General features: G+C 39.7%; 2 protein-coding genes across 9 annotated transcripts in view; one reads left to right on the top strand and one right to left on the bottom strand.

The window, feature by feature from the left end:
* The window catches only part of ULK4 (unc-51 like kinase 4), a 589,354-nt gene that overhangs the window by 392,293 nt on the left and 180,164 nt on the right, over positions 1-16,897 (bottom strand). For all 8 annotated transcript variants that reach the window (XM_002923807.4, XM_034662175.1, XM_034662178.1 and 5 more), the window contains 2 exons: positions 1,815-1,948; positions 93-214 (listed from right to left, as the gene is read on the bottom strand). In XM_002923807.4, coding sequence (XP_002923853.2) covers positions 93-214; positions 1,815-1,948 — 256 coding nt within the window. The remainder of the gene's footprint in view (positions 1-92; positions 215-1,814; positions 1,949-16,897) is intronic.
* On the top strand, positions 2,056-12,266 carry LOC117802609 (EF-hand calcium-binding domain-containing protein 10-like). The gene is made up of 2 exons (XM_034661806.1): positions 2,056-2,131; positions 11,781-12,266. The coding sequence occupies exons 1-2, from the start codon at positions 2,056-2,058 to the stop codon at positions 12,098-12,100; spliced, it is 396 nt and encodes a 131-aa protein (XP_034517697.1). The 3' UTR covers positions 12,101-12,266.

Raw genomic sequence — 16,897 nt, 5'->3', positions numbered from 1 at the left:
TGAAAATGTTTTGTCTGAGTTGATGTCTCTAAGATTCAGTTTACCAGAATGGGAGTCACCTTTATATTATTTTTTTGCTAATAAGATAGTACCTGGGAAGTTACGAGGTGAAGCACTATAGGCATCAGGGGTAGACACATCTTCAGCTGCTTCGCTTGGATTGTTGATGGGTGTTTACGACCGGAAACATTGGCCAAGACGTTAAGAATGTCACCTGCAAAGCACATCCCAGAGCACACAAAGGTTAAAGACCACAAACACTTGGGGACCACTAGTCACTGCTTGAACACTCGTGGGGCTGCTGCAGTAATTACTCTCCAAATAAAAGAAGTAGGTAGGGGCTGTGTTATTTTACTCACAAATATTGAGATTATAATAGAAAGCTATGGCCTCTAGGGACAGAATGGAAATAAGCTTGATCTTTCATCTAGCAATTTTAAATAGTTTATAGTAGTGGTTTTCGATATGATTGTTCTTCCTTTTTTTTTTTTTTTTTTTGGTCTTTTCCAAATTTTAACCACAAGCACTTTTCACTTCTGTAAACAGGAAAAACTTATGTAAAAAATTAAAAGTGAGGGGTGCCTGGGTGGCTCAGTCAGTTAAGCAATTCAACTCTCGATCTCAGTTCAGATCTTGATCTCAGGGTCATGAGTTCAAGCCCCATGTTGGGCTCCATGTCCACCCTACTTAAAAAATACATAAGTGAACAGATTACAGATTGCAATTTTTAAATAATTGGATGGAAGGGAAAAAAAAGATCAATTCCTAAAACTTCCCATCAGATGATAAGTCCAATCATAAATAAAACTTGTGCTGTGGACAACTGAATCTTAGCATCACATCCTAAAACAGGATGAGTGTGGCACTAAGAAACTCAACTACCAATTGACCAGACTATACTTCAAGCTGAAATTTTATAAAAGGTTACAATCCAAAAAAAAAAAAAAAAAAAATTGAAATGTTCTATTTTCAGTCATTAACAGGCAAAATAAATAAATAAATAAAATCTCTCAAAGTATTAGTAAGGAGCAAAAAGACAAAAAGATACTGTCAATCAGTCATGAAGACATTTTCATTATTCTGATTTAATACTCTAAATTTCTGAGTCTAAGTATATTTCACCATAAGAGATCAGATCAAATTTAATATTTTAAACATTTCTGGTTTATAGCTACATCTGCTGGAAAAGTATGGAATGGGATTTAAACAAAATGTACACATTCCTTAGGTTATTTTAATGTCTCCAAATAACAATGAAATAAGAGATTAGCTGGAATAGACATCTTTTGCAAATCATTATTAGATATTTTTATTTAATTTTTTTCAAACTCAAGAGAGTTCTAAACTTTGAACTTTAATATCAAAATTCTTTAATATTTAAGCGCTGATGCCTATGCCTTGTTCAATTCTTTTAACAGTAAATAAATGAGTGGCTATAACCTGAAGGAAAATTTTTTTTCTTCAGAATTAGGCAGAGAGAAATCTTGAGTCACCCAAAATAAAAAGCGTAAGTTTAATTTTAAGCTCTTAAGATGCTTTCCTTGTATTTTCCAAAATTGCCAGTTCACCGCATATAACACCTCAGTGTAACCTGTAGCCTGCTCATTGCCTCAGTCATGCCACTGATGCAAAATAACTGTAAAAACAGATAAAGCAAATCTTGAATTGAAATCTGGAAACTACACAATCAAGAAGAGGTGTCACTGCGCTTGCCTGTGATAAGCGAGAGGCAAGAGTAAAAAAGAGGCGAAGCCTGAAAGCCCACGCGCAGAAAGGGCCTCAGCAAGGGGCCTGCGCACGAGCCTCTGATTTACCCAGGATCCGTGGCAGTTCCTGCACGATGTGACGGATGAGAAGGTCCAGGCATTTGGACAGGTATTCATTGCTGCTTTGTTGCTCCTTGCCTGGAGTGGTCTTTCTGCTGTCTCTCTCGATGTACATCACCAGTCTACATACAGGAAAGTGCAAAAGATTACCTCTCATGATAAAACAGTTGATAGCATCTGTCTGAAAATGCCACCAAGGCAAGTGTTTCCAGGGGGCACAGGCCCAATCATGCCGACATTTGGATTTGTAGCAATTTGTCAGGCACACTCCATTTTTGCCTCAGAAAAATCTACACGTTTAAGCAGTAAGAAAATAAGGCAACTTTGAACATATCTGCCAACATATTGCAAAATAATGCCCTGATTTCACTTAGCCTTGGCCCATGAAAAGAAACCACATTCTTCAGATGACAGATGAAAAGCAGAAAAAGGCGTCTGGGCAGAAGAGTGCTCTTGGAGTTTCAAAGGTTCAAAGCAGAACCACAAGTTGTCTGCACTTCTGCTGGTCATCAGTACTAAACTTGCTTGGAACCTCAGGCAAGTCACATGAATTCTGACTCCTTCAGTAAATTGTGTACATAAATCCAAAGAAAACGTTTCATTTCCACACCGGACGATACGGATAGCAGACACTCTATCGAAACATCTGGATTTCACATGTCCCTTTGTCCCCTAGTTTTATGATCTCTGCCCTTTAACAAACATATGACTTCTTCAACCCACTGGCATTCAGTATATCAATCTCTGACCAACTGTGCCCAGCCCCAAGGAACATACTGGACCATCACTCCAGATACCGAGGGTGTGGTTGAGAACATTCAGGCTCATGTTTCGTCCCTTTTGCTGAACCCACCAGGCACCTTCCCAAATGCCCAATTCTCTTGATTCTTGAAAGGGCAGTGAGTTCACTGATGTCACGTGAAAGCCCCTTTACATCTCCTGTGTCATCATCCCTCATCGTTCTTCTTCTCAACTCCCTTGTCCTCACTCATATCACCCAACATCTACTTCCCAGAGAGAACTTCCAATCAACTCCTACCGTCAAGTGGAAAGAGGTGGTTTTGTACATAACACAGATGTGCATAAAGTATACTGAAATCATAACACTTAGCATTCACGTGGCTCTCTTCATAGATCTGGTCATGCTTTTTGTCGCTGTTGCTTACTATTACCTGGAGCTCTACATGAACACACACGGACGACACCGAATCAAAAGTTTGTTTCGATCAACCAGTTAGTATCCTCTGATTACAGCGCTGGCCACACTCTAAACAAAATACATGGCATTCGTCAAAATGCAAGGAAAATACCCATGAATCGGCAGAAATGTATTGATATTACTTGAGGAATTCATAGCACCAAACTTCTTGATGATGAGTAAACCACAGAAATGAGACCCTGAGACTTCACGATAAGTGGAATCTAAGAGCTTCAGCAGATGTGAGACAATGCATGGGGGCAGGCTGCTCAGAACATACAGCACCACACACCATCATTATGACCGGGAGCTTCTGAGACAAAGAGCAGCGACTTCAAGAACCTCTTCATTAGTTGGCCCTGTTCCCTCAACCCAATCCAAGGAGTGGGACTGAAAATACCAAGGCCAGGGAAACTCATCTTCCCTTTCTGCTCCCCAAGCAGGGTTGCCTGACATCTCCCTGCTCAGCCTCACCATCTGCTCAACAGCTTTTCTGAAATGAGAGAATATGGCATCTCCTGCAAGATGAGTATTTCAAACACACCTTCTAACCATAATCTCTTCTTGATCCTACTTGGACGTTCTTCCACCGTGACCGATCTTCAACTTCGGGGAAACTTCTAATTGAATCCATGACATTTTCTCCAATCCATCAACCTTCTCTCTTCTTCACTTACTTCCTGCTTCGATTATATCCCATTGCCTACCATTTCAATACCCTCTTGTCCCCTGTCTTTTCTTTGCACCCATCTAGCCAAATGAACTCTGGATGTGTACAATGGTCCGCTTTCTGGATGCCTGCAGAGCAGGCTCCTGAAGCCAAACTCCACGATAAACGTGTGGCACTACTACTGAATGGCCCAGAGAAACACCAGCAATCTGACTATATTTCATTGGTCAATGCATGCCCAGTCTATTTTCAAATTCTTCTTCTCTTCAAACCCCTAAAGGTCCACCCTCTCATGAGACTCTCAGTGAGTGATTTTGCCTCCTACTCTACAGAGAAAATAGAAAGCATCATGAAGGAACTCTCCCTCCTAATTCTTAACATGCACACCTACTGTGCACCCCATCCTACCCCCCTTTCCTCCCATCCCAACAGTGGACCTCTCTCTCCTTCACTCTGCTTTAGATCTCAATCTCACCCCCCTTCTCAGAACCTTAAAACTGCCAATTACTCATTTTCCCTTTTATATATTTACTTTCTCCCAGTTAACAAAATAATTTTCATGTTCTTGTAGCAACTTCCTCATTGCCTCTCTTGGCCCCTTCTCATCAAACCTCTTAAAAGAGTAATCTATACCTAGCACCCCCACAGTTCCTCCTACATGTTCCTCAACCCACCCCAGTCTGATTCAAGCTCATCACTCGCTTGAAGGTCACTGACAATCTCCATGACATCAAATCCAGCAGGCATCTGTCAGCAGCGTTCAACACTGTTGCCACCCCTCCTACTCCTCTACATATCGTGACACCATACATTCCTAGTTTTCTTCTTCAGTTTCTTTAGTTGGTCCTTCTCTGTGTCTTTTGTTGACTCGTGCTCCTCAATGCTCAAGTTTATCAAGACTCAGTTCTAGATCCACTGCTCTTTTCTTACTACCATTTTACCCAAGCAATCTCAGCCCCATCAATGATTTGATTTCCACTATATACACAGATGTTTTCCAATTACATAGCTGCAGCCCAAGGCTGGTCTCTAAGCTACAGACCTATATATTCCACTGCTGATTTGACTTCTGCTTTTGTTTGTCTCAAAGGCATTTCAAAATCTACATATCCTAGATAAACATGATTATTATCCCAATAAACTTGGTTCTCTTTCAGAATATAACATCCCATTTTAAGGTATCACTCTCTACCCTATTAATACAAACCAGAAACCTAAGAGTTATCCTCATCACCTTCCTTTCTCTTACTTCCCATTCCATGTCAATCATTAAGTGCTCCCCAAACCCGTACACATTTCCACTTCCAATCAAGTGCAAGCTTCCATACTGCCTTCTCCTGGGCAACTATGATAACCTCCTAGCTACTGTATATTCTTCTACCCTGTCATTTTAACCCTTACACACCCTACATCTATGTGGATCTTGTCTATCAAGTTGCTCCTGTGCTTAAAACCTTTCAGTGGATGGGGCACCTGGGTGGCACAGCGGTTAAGCGTCTCTTCGGCTCAGGGCGTGATCCCAGCGTTATGGGATCGAGCCCCACATTAGGCTCTTCTGCTAGGAGCCTGCTTCTTCCTCTCCCACTCCCCCTGCTTGTGTTCCCTCTCTCGCTGGCTGTCTCTATCTCTGTCGAATAAAGAAATAAAATCTTTAAGAAAAAAAAAAAAAAGACTCTGGAGGATACCAACACCATGGTGCTGCTGGTGGAAGTGGCACAAATCCCAGAGAGAGCAGGTTGACAGTACCTTCAAAATTTAAAAAAATCTAGCAAATCTACCTCTAGGAAGAAATTATTCCATATATACTTGTATACATGTGACACATTCATGTTTTCCTACTTATAACAGTAAGATATTGAGGAAAGTGCCCAGCAAAGAGGGTTGGTTGAATAAAATATGGTCCATCATTACACTGAAACTATTGGAAAAAAAAAAAAAAAAAAACAAGGAAGCTCTCTATATACTATAGGGAAAGAACTATGTATAGGAGACACTGTTAAGTAAAATAAGCAAAGTTCGAGACAGTATTTTTTGTGTGTAAAGAGACAAATAGGACCTATATTCACATTTGCTTGGATAAAAAAGTCTCTGGAAGGATGCACAATCCATCAGCAAGAAATAATAATGCTCAATTCTGCATGATAGTGCTCCGGGGCTATAGAACACTTTTGAATTTTCTTTGGTTTTTGAACCATGAATACAAGTTATCTACTCAAAACATGAAGTAATATCATTGTCCTACAGAGTCCATTTTTTTTTTAAGTCACAGGAATAAAAGGCACAGCATAGGGAATATAGCCACTGGTCCTATAAAAGCATTGTATGGCCACCGATGGGAGCTACGCTTGTGGTGAGCGCAGGATAATGTTCAGAGTTTACTGAATCACTATGTTGTACACCTGAAAATAATGGAACATCGTGTGTCGGCTACACTAAGAAAATAAGAAAAGAAAAGAGAAGAAAAGAAAAGAAAAGAAAAGAAAAGAAAAGAAAAGAAAAGAAAAGAAAAATGAAATGAAACGAAAAGAAAAGAAACGAAACGAAACGAAACGAAAAGAAATTGTTTAGGTAATCTAATGCTCAATAGCACAAGATACTCTACCAAATGATAAATGCTGAGTGCAGGCAAAAAGTCTCTCTGTAAGATCTATAGAGTTATGCTTTCTCACAGTGCCAAGTGTCAGGATGACTTTTAAAAAGCAGTAAGCCAACAACAGTACCACAGCAGTACCCCAAAAGTTTGTTATAGTCTGTGGCCCATTAGGATTTTTAGATATTTTTTTCTCCTTTCCTTCAGCAGAGTCATTTCATCTACCAATATTAAGATGGAGCTGTCACTCAAACCTGTATATAATTCCCCACAGCACTATCTAAAACTATGATCCTGAACAAATTTCTTAAACTCTTAAAAGCTTCAGTTTTCTAATTATAAATGAGATAACAATGCCCAGCTAATATGATACTGCTGTGAGAATTCAACGAGCTAGTAGCCTGGGGTAGGACACACAGTTAATTATCAAGAAATGGTAGCTAGTACTGCTAATATTGTTATTATTAATAATTATTATTACCCCTACCACCAAACTCAACAAACTGCTTTCTTGAGTGCACAGGTTGTAAGAGAAAGATCCCAGAGGACAAACTATTCCTCATCCTACTCTCTTATTCATAAATCATCACGGTCAAAAATCTTGCGTCCAGCTTCCCCTGCATTTGGAGCCCTACCTCAAGTGATTACAGTAAGAGGGAGTATGCCGTCTTTCAGTAGATGATGTGGAAATACAGGTCATTAAAACTTTACTACTCCTTTTGATGTAAGAAAAATGTAAACATTTCCTGTAAGGAAATAAAAAAGCTATCAGGTCAGTTTTGTTTTAAATGAACATGCAGAACGTACTGCCATTTATTTACCCAATCTTCTACTAAGAGACATTATGGCTCCTGTCAGCTTTCATTCTTACAGACCATTCTGCTGTGAATGCTGCTGCATCCATCTCCTGAGGTCCAGGGGCAAGAATGGCTGGGGTACATATATAGGAACAGAACCATGAAAGGTCTACATCATTGCACTACCCCCACTATTTCCCAAAGTGGCTGTCCCAGTGTACTCTCAATAGCCAGGTGGGACTTGCCTCTGAGCTACAAGCTCATCGATATCTACTGGTGTCAGATTTCATCTTTACCTGTCTACATCTTGTGGCCTTCATTTGAATTGTTATCGCTATTAACATGGTAAGCATATTTTTGTATCTCTTTGTTCATATTTCCTATTTTGTGAAATACCTGTTCAGATGTTTTGCTCATTCTCCCACTGGGTTTTCAATCTTCTGTTATGGACTTGTAGGCATTATTTATATGAGCTAGATCTTTCCTCTTCCTTTTCCCTTCTTTCTCTTTCTTCTCCTTCTTTTGGTTTTTCCCACTGAAGTCCTCAATTCATTGAAAACTGATGTATCATATGGATTGGGAAGGAATCCAAATCCATTATTACTCCAGGTAGATAACCACTTGCCTGGTACTACCAACTAAAAAGGTACTTCCAAAACTACGTGTGAAAGAGGAAGGGTAAAATAACAAATACATGGCAAAGTCTGATTAAAAAGCAGTTGATCTCTAGATTACCTCCTCTACCCAATGACCCCAGGTGGCTGCCACTGAACTTGCACCCAGGCAGACATTGAAGTCTGGAGGTTTATTCTCTACAGAACATAAAACAGAAGCTTCTACACTGGGAGAAAATAGACCAAATCAAAGAGACCACTACCAAAGTGCAAATAGGGAGAGACTAAGTGAATTCCCACTGGGGCTTCCAGCCCCCTTCTCTAGCAGGCTGCCAGGACTCTGGCAGCCAGGTCCCCGCCTTCCAGCTGACAACTAGAATGCTCTTTGTGCTCTTTAGCAGAACTAGCCCAAGACAAACATGTTAGAGATATTAATTCTGAAGTTCAAATAAAAAATGCCTATACAGATGATATTAGTGTGAAACTCCAAAGTCAAGAAAATTCATCCATGCACTGAGAACTTCTAAAACTGGCTGTCATTCCTTCAACTCTTAATCATGACCAAACATTACCACTTATCTACAGCCATGGTTTTGCTTGAAATTATATTTGCTGCTATTCATCCATGCTCTTTTTCATTGCTGTATAGTATTCCAGTGTGTGGCTATACCACAATTTATTCCTTATTGACGGATGCTGGGGCTGTTTCAATTTATAAATAGTGCTAAGAATATCTTATGCTTGGCACATGTAAACATTTCTGTTGGGTATATACCTGCAAGTGAAATTGCTGGATCACGAAGTGTTCTTAGATTCAGTTTACTAGACACTGCTGATGATCAGTTTTCCAAAGTGATTATTAAGACAATGTACATTCCAACAGGCAGATATTAGAATTCCAGTTGCTCTACATTTTTGCCAAATCTACATTATCAGCCTTTTTAATTATAGCCATCCTGGTGGGTATCCATTGGTACATCACCACAATCAACCTGAATTTTCCTGATGACTAATAAGACTATGCATCTTTTTGTATGTTAAATGGCCACATGGAGATAACTTTTATAAACTGCCTGTTCAAGTCTTGTGCTCATTTTCCTATTGGGTTACCCCCTTTCAGTTCTTTAGATATTGTAATTAAGAGCCCACATTTATTATGTGTGTGACAAATACCTCCCTGTACCCGATGTCTTATTTCGTTATTCTCTTAATGATGGTTTTTGATGGACAGAAGTTCCTAATTTTAAGGTAATCCAATCTATCAATATTTTCCTTTCTGACAGTGCTTTTGTGTCCTGTTAAAAAATGCTGGGGTCAACTTCAGGGTCATATTTTTATTTGCTACCTACTGGAAACTTTATTATTTAATTAACATTTTTAAATTTAAACATGCAATCTAAAAGAACTGACTTTTTTGTACAGTGTAACTTAATACAGTCTCTCTGTACTGGTATCCAAAGTAATCCAGCACAACCTATTGTAAAAAAAATCCAGCACCACCATTTCCCACTGTCCTCCCCTATCTCTTCTGCTTTTCTCCATGTTTTCCATCTTTGTAGCTCTCTATCCTGACCCCACCTTACTCCAGTAGATTAATCCTCTATTCAGCTGTGTCTAATCCACTGAACTCCTACTTTCAGTTATTATATTTTTCAGTTCTGGAATCTCCTTTTTTTTTTTTTTTTTTAGCTCTAGTTCTCTATTGAAATGCCCCATCTTTCAAATTCCTTGAATATACTGATCTGGTTACTTTAAGGTCAACATCTGATAAGTCCATTGTCTGTATCCTCTGTGGATACTGTTATCTTGTTTGGTTGTTTGGTTTTTTTTTTTTTTTTGTCATATCATCTTATCTCCTCATAGGCCTGATTACTTTCTATTGAGGGTTAGATTCTATTCATGAAAACTAGAAGAATATTTTGAGGTCTAGGATTAGACTTGTCCAGACAGTATTTACATTTGCTTCTGGAAGGCAGCTGGGGTGTCAAAGAGCCTGGATTACCTGAATCCACTCAGAGATTGAGATGATTCAGAAGTGGGCTTCTCTCCTTGTTCCAGGAAATCCTTTATATAAATCATAGGTAGTCCAGAAACAGAAAACAGAGAAGCTGGCAATGTTTATCTATTGGAAATCAGGGGATCCAAAAGAAATCCTACCAAAAATCCACAGAGTATAAAAAAGGCAAATTAACACTTGCCCATAAGGAACGATTTTTCCTTAGTATTTAAATTATCTGTTACAAAATGTAATAATGTGCTACCTAACTACCATAGCTTGAAATACCTTTTTTAAGGCAAAAACTACTCAAATAGTTTCCAAACAATAAGCAGAGACTTTTAACACATAAGAAAATATCCATTACCTCTGCTGGGAGAAATAAAAGACTGATGGGATCCATAACAATATCAAACTAACTCTAGAACAACGCTCCATTTCTTTGTGCCCTCCCCAGTGTCTGCCCATTACAGGATGTGTTTACACAGGCTATCGTAGGATAGAGTGACTTTACTGACAAGAGAACATTAGCTCCTAAAAGAATTCACATTCTATGAAGAAAATAAAATGTGGGAACATTTGAGTGTAGTGTCCATAAACACTTTACAGTTACTCTACAACAAAACTGTAAATGATATTTCTTAGCATTCTATAAAGAGATCAAGTTAAAAAGACCAACAATCTGAACCGTAATCCAAGTAAACCACAAATAAATAAGATCCACTCCTCTTGCCCTCCCCCATTACCTGTAATAGAATTATTTCTGCCCAGGACATGTATGCTTCCCAATCTACTGCCTGCCCCCCGTTTCCTTCCGTGTATCTCTATGATTCATTCCCACCAATCCCAATCTGACCACAATTTTCTTACTCCCATCTCCTAAGGAATCTTTATGCTCACTCCGCATACATCCATCTTTATGCTTCCCTCATCTGCCTCCTGCTGCACCACCATGCTTCTGCGGCCAAACTTTCATGTCCTAAAATTTTTTTACATCTCCAGTACTTGAATCAGTGCAGTGCCGTAAGTAAAATGAGCTCAATGAGTACAAGAATAATGATATTCATTTATTCATTCAATATTTACAGTGTCCCCTATGCGCTAAGCATGTTTCTAGATGATGGGGATATGGGTCATGAAATGTAGGTTCGAGTGGGAAGAAGATAGACAATTAACAACTACAAAACAGTTTACATGGTGATAAGTTCTAAAAGAAAGTTAAAGAAGAGGAAGACAATTAGTCACTTGTCAGAGAAGGCATCTCTGACAGGATAACATTTAAGCAGAGAGCAGAAGGAGTGCAGGAACGAGCAATGTGGAGGCCAAAGCAAAATGTTCCAGGCAGTTGGGAAGGCACACGCAATATACCAAAGGCTAGCACATGCTTGGTGTGTTCTTGTGTGGCTGGAGCATAGTGAAAGAAAAGATCACAGAGACAGGCTCCAGATCTTATAAGATGTTACAGGCCACGGTAATTGAATTTCACTCTCAATGAAAAGAATGGCATGATCTGACTTGTAAGTTAAAAACAGCGCTCTGGGGGCGCCTGGGTGGCTCAGTCAGTTAAGCGTCAGCCTTCGGCTCAGGTCATGATCCTGGGGTCCCAGAATTGAGCCCCACATCAGGCTCCCTGCCCAGGCTCCCTCTCCCTCTGACCCTCCCCCCTGCTCTTTCTCTCTCAAAAATAAGTAAATAGTCTTAAAAAAAAAAAAAACACTCTGGACACTGTGAAAAGGACAGATTATACAAACTTAAGAATAAATACCAGTGAAGAGGCAACAGTCATAGTTCAAGTGAGAAATTATCGTGGCTTTGGCAGGGATGGTAGTGTGTAAATGGTGTCAATTGATGAGATTCTAGATATCTTTTTAAGGTACAAATAATTAGACTTGCTATCGACCAGACACAAGATGTGAAAGAGAAAAGCCAAGAATAACTCTGTGTAACTAAACAACTAGACGAACAGAGCTACCATTTACCGAGAGCAATATGTAAATCTGGGGTAGAAAATCTGATATTAGAGAAATTATTTGGAAAAACATCGGATTATGGAGTCGCTGAACTCACCAGTGCCCTCCTCTTTTTCCAGCCAGGAAGAATTGGAACTATTCTTTTACAGAAAAACCAAGAGAGTATTTAATATCTGTATTGGAACGACTAAGAATTGCCAAGATAACAGGTGTGGCTTTCCCTTTCTTTATGGATCACTCTAACATTGTGTCTATGTTTGAAATGATGGACACTTCAGATAAAGGCACCATATCATTTGTGCAGTACAAAGAAGGCCTAAAAACCCTGGGTCTGTTGAATGAAGATGAAGTTTTAAAAGACGATGGACATGCAATAACTTTGGAAAAATTCAGAGCTGAAGTGAACAAGAGGACTGAGGAAATATGGTCAGCATTTTAATAACACCATAAGTCCAAGATAATAAATGATTCTATAAAGTTTTTAAAAAAAAAGAAAATCTGATATTAGACAAGTAAGTGTAGATATCATGTTAGCAGTTGACATTTGAGTCTGAGTTCAGAGGTAAGGTCTAGGCTGATGATGCTAATCTGACAGTGACCCACGCACAGATGGTATGTAAGGCCATTAAGCTAAATGAGATCACCTGGGAAGGGAATGCCCAAGGGCTGAGCCATGGGACTAGTACTGAGACGGGATCATCAGGAAGGACCAGCAAAGGAAACGAGCAAGAGTTGACTAGTGAAGGAGGAAGAAAACCATGAAAAGTATCCTGGATGCCACACAGAAGTACTTCAGAAGCGCAAGGGAAGAAGACAGTGGGCTTCTAGTTTCCGGTAAAGGCAAGTCAGGTTTTTCAGACAAACCTTCCCACTATAAACAAACCAAAAAAGAAACGTGCTGAATAAAATATATATTCATTTAATAATCACATCAAATTATGTAGAGTACAAATAAGCATAGGAAAAACGCCTAATCAACTGTCTAGTTATACAAGAACAGCGTGGTTCATATAGAACTTTCAGTGACAACGTCATACTTGGGTGCAAAAAGTCTTGTCTCTGAAACAATTTAAACAGAAGAGAAGATGATACTCTCTGGAATACAGGATCAGATGTTGCAGAAGAAACTCAAGGAACTGATGTCAACCATGCTGCGGTAACACTTCAATAAAACAAGAAGATGCACGTGGAGTATGGAAATAAATCAGTTTTATGAAATGCAAGAATGGAAAAAATTTCTAAACCAGTACATTCTTTTACATAATTGTAAATACATATGTGTAACCACAATAAGTTAAATATTTAGAGTTACAGGTAGATATGTCTATTTCGTCAAATTCCTTTAAAAAATTTATCTATATATGTAGATAGATATATATATCTATCTATATATATATTCACCATGATCCCACCAAGCCTTTTTGAACCTACCATTGAAAATCTGGGTGTTTGTGTTATAATCAGAATTGCCTTGAATTCAACTAACTCCAAGATGTTCTTACCAGATTATTCTAGCTTTCATATGGAAAATAAATCACGGGAGGGTGGGGGGTGAGATGCAAGACTAGAAGCAGAGAGATCAATTAGGCTAGTGTCATAGCCAAAGAGAGATGCTGTTGGCTTGGACTAGGAGTAGGAGTGGTCTGGATGGAAAGAAGTAGATAAATGGGGAAGTAAGCATCTTTTGGAGGAAGAATCAATATGATTTGCTGATGAAACAGACTGAGTGATGAGAACAACAACAAAAACATGGGTTACTCAGAGGTTTGGGATCAAATAACTAGATAAAGAATACTACTGAGCTTGTTGAGTGTTATTGAGATGGTGGAGTGTGGAGTGGAGATGGAGGTGGAAAGCACATCTGGCTGGTATAGGTTAACTTGAAGATTCCTCTTAGGCATGCCACTGAACATGGTGATCATATAAGTCTGGAGAGGGAAGAGGTCATTTAGGTGCCAATCAGCAGATAAAAGGTTTTGAAGCCACTGGATTAGATGAAGTCACTTAAGGACAGTAATGACAGGGAAACAAGGAGGGCCCAGGATGAAGCAGAAGAGGGAAAACCAGCTAAGAGAGCCTGGAGGCGGAAAGAAAGCAAGGACTGTCGGTTGAGCTCCTACTGTGAGCTCTGTAACTACAAAGGTAAATTCTTACTTCCCATTTTTGCATCTTCCCACGGGAAATGCACCTTAGCCCTACAAACAGGAAACTATGCCATTCACAGCCAGAACCTTGAAATAATTTCCTAAAGATGATGGTGCAGATATAAATGCACTAAGGGAAGGCCCAAGTGCCCAGGATGGAAAACCTGCCTGGGAAGTGGGGAGAACCCCAGCAGCACGCAAAGCTCTAAAAGGCAGGGGAACAAGACAGGTTTATAGACTAGACGTAGGGGTTGATAAGGGGGAGGGAAGTTTCTCAACCCTACAAACAACTCTTAAAGGAACTGCAAACCAGCCAACTTGGCACAAAGGCCGTACTAACTAAAAGGAGAAGGAGCACAGAGGGATTACAGGAAGGAATCTTTTATCATTTTTTTTCCATCAAGGTAAGTGTACTCCTTAATCCCCATCACCTATTTTCCACATCCCCCCACTGCCTTCCCCTCTGGTAACCATCAGTTTGTTCTCTATAGTTCGAGAACTATTTCTTGGTTTGTCTCTTTTTTAAATTTGTTCCTGTGTTTTGTTTCTTAAATTCCATATGAGTGAGGTCATGTGGTATCTGTCTTTCTCTGGGTGACTTATTTGGCTCAGCATTATACTTGCTAGCTCTATCTACACTGCTGCAAATGACAAAATTGCATTCTTTTTATGGCTGAATAATATTGCATGGTATAGTATATACCACATCTTCTTTATCCATCTTGTATCAGTGGACACTTCGGCTGCTTCCGTAGTTTGGCTATTGTAAATAATGCTGCAAAAAACAAGGGGGTGCACAAATCCATTTGAACTAGTGCTTTTGTATTTGAGGGGTAAATACCTGGTAGTGTGATTACTGGATCATAGGGTAGCTCTGTTTTTAATTTTTTGAGGAATCTCCATACCATTTCCCACAGTGGCTGCACCAGTCTGTATTCCCACCAACAGTGCATGAGGGTTCCTTTTTCTGCACACCTGTTGTTTCTTGTGTTTTAGATGTTAGGCATTCTGACAGGAGTGAGGTAACAGCTCATTGTGGTTTTTTGTTTTTGTTCATTTTAGTTTTGATTTGCATTTCCCTAATGAGTGATGGTGAGCTTCGTTTTCATGTGTCCGTTGGTCATTTGGATGTCTTCTTCGGAGAAATATCTGTTCATGTCTTTCACCCATTCTTTTTAATTGGATTATTTGTTTTTTGGGTATTGAGTTGTATCAGTTCCTTATGTATTTTGGATACTGTTTATCAGGAACAATTCTTAAAGGAACCACAAACCAGCAAACCTGGCAAAACGGCCATGCTAACTAAAAGGAAAGGGAGCACAAGAGAACTGCAGGAAGGAAATTTTTTAAAGCAAAGGGATGACTTGATGAAAAGTGGCATATTACAGAATATTAATCTAGTAGTGGCAGGAAGGATGATAACAGGAGTAAGCCACACAGGCAATTAGGAGTTACACATGTACAGGTGGAGGAGAAACAGAAAGGAATTCAAGAATAGAACAGACTGCCTGGAAATGGTGTGAATAGGAGACAAGATTCCCATAGTCTATTATTGAGAGAATGACACTATGCACTGTGGGAAGGCCATTAGATAGGTTTTAAAAATGCAGAAGCCACACACCTTGCTTTAACTTAATCCATGCCCTTCCTGGAAGATGTCTTCACCTCTGCCCCCCACGGTAAAATACCCTAGCCCCAAGACACCTCTACTCCCTTCAAGTTCTGCTGAGCTCACTGTGCCCATCGAAGGCACTGCTCCACTGTCTGTTTCTACTGCAGATCTTCCCACGCTACTGCAATACGATGCAAACTGGGGGATATCCATTTCATTCAGATGCATCCTACACAACTTCGCAACCAGTCCTTTGCTGTGGCCATATACCATTTCCAGAGAGCCAAAACACCACACTTGTCTTTGCTTCACTACACACTAAGCCCATTTTTATCTATCTACTGTACATTCTTTATCTCATAACTAGTGTTTTCCCCCATACAGCAAAATCTGTACTTTAAATAGGAGATGCATTTTTCTTCCATCTCCTTGTCAGAATCCTCGGCAAATTAATCATCCAATTTAAAACTTCTGTTTGTAATTAAAGCTACTGTCTCTCCGCTTAGGGTAGTCAGGTGATAAATGGAGTTTTGGCCCCAATTCAAATTGCATTCATCGAGCATATCTACAAACCTAGTCAGTGATTATTTCTTCAGTTCCTAAATTTATAACTGGAACAGGCAGACTTAGCAACTGGCAGAATCCATCCATTGGCTGTCTGATCTGTGTGGTGAGGGCTATTATGATCAGAAGGGATAAATGGCAGTGTCTGGCATGTCCCCTAACAAGATAGTAAACCACACCAGCAGAAAACCAAATCACAGAAATTACACCAGTGGCAAAAATTGAAAGGTACAGTGGTGATAAAATCTATTATGTCCCCATTTACACTGTCCAACTTGGCCAGTGCAGAATCTTAGAAAATGACTATGATAGATCTTGAGCGACTGTAGGTTATCCAAAATAGGAACAGGCTGTGACTCCAGCTGCAGCTGTGATTTAAGATTTAGGATCCCTACTGGAGCAAATCAACACTAAATGGAAGTGTAGTTGCTACTGACCTGACAAAGGCTTTTTACTCTGTCACCAGTCTGGAAGAACCACCAGCATATGTTTGCTTTTATTCATCAGGGTAAACAGTAAATGTTCACTGCCTTGCCTTTGAGTTATGCCAACGATCCTTCTCTCAGCCGTAAAGCAGTTTGCAAAGACCTAGATCATCTTGATGTCTACGCAACACCCGCCTTGTACGCTACGTCGTGGACATTAAGCTGGCTGGACCTGAGGAACAGTTAGGAGCAGGTACTTCAGCTGGCTTAGGAAGACACATGAGAGAGAGATAAGTCCCATAAAAATCCACGGACCTAATAGTGCTCAGTGAAGTTTCTGGGGCTCACTGGTCTCCAGCATGCTGGGGCATCCCTCCAGGTCCAAAACAAGTTATTCCTCTTCTCCCGACTATGACCAAAAAAGTGGGGTCTTGTGAACTTCGGAAGCAATATATACCAACTTTGAATGTCTTCTTCTTAACTCATTTTCT

The sequence above is a fragment of the Ailuropoda melanoleuca genome, chromosome 6, assembly GCF_002007445.2.
Source record: "Ailuropoda melanoleuca isolate Jingjing chromosome 6, ASM200744v2, whole genome shotgun sequence".
Classification (NCBI taxonomy): Eukaryota; Metazoa; Chordata; class Mammalia; order Carnivora; family Ursidae; genus Ailuropoda; species Ailuropoda melanoleuca.
Note: the sequence above shows the minus strand (reverse complement) of the source record. Positions and strands in the feature narration are given on the sequence as shown.

What these genes read in the sequence shown, in the direction of transcription:
- LOC117802609 (XM_034661806.1), top strand. Translation starts at nt 2,056, where the DNA reads ATGCCGACATTTGGATTTGTAGCAATTTGTCAGGCACACTCCATTTTT. An exon ending in AAAATCTACACGTTTAAGCA is followed by an intron (nt 2,132 to 11,780) that starts GTAAGAAAATAA and finishes CTCTTTTTCCAG; the next exon opens with CCAGGAAGAATTGGAACTAT.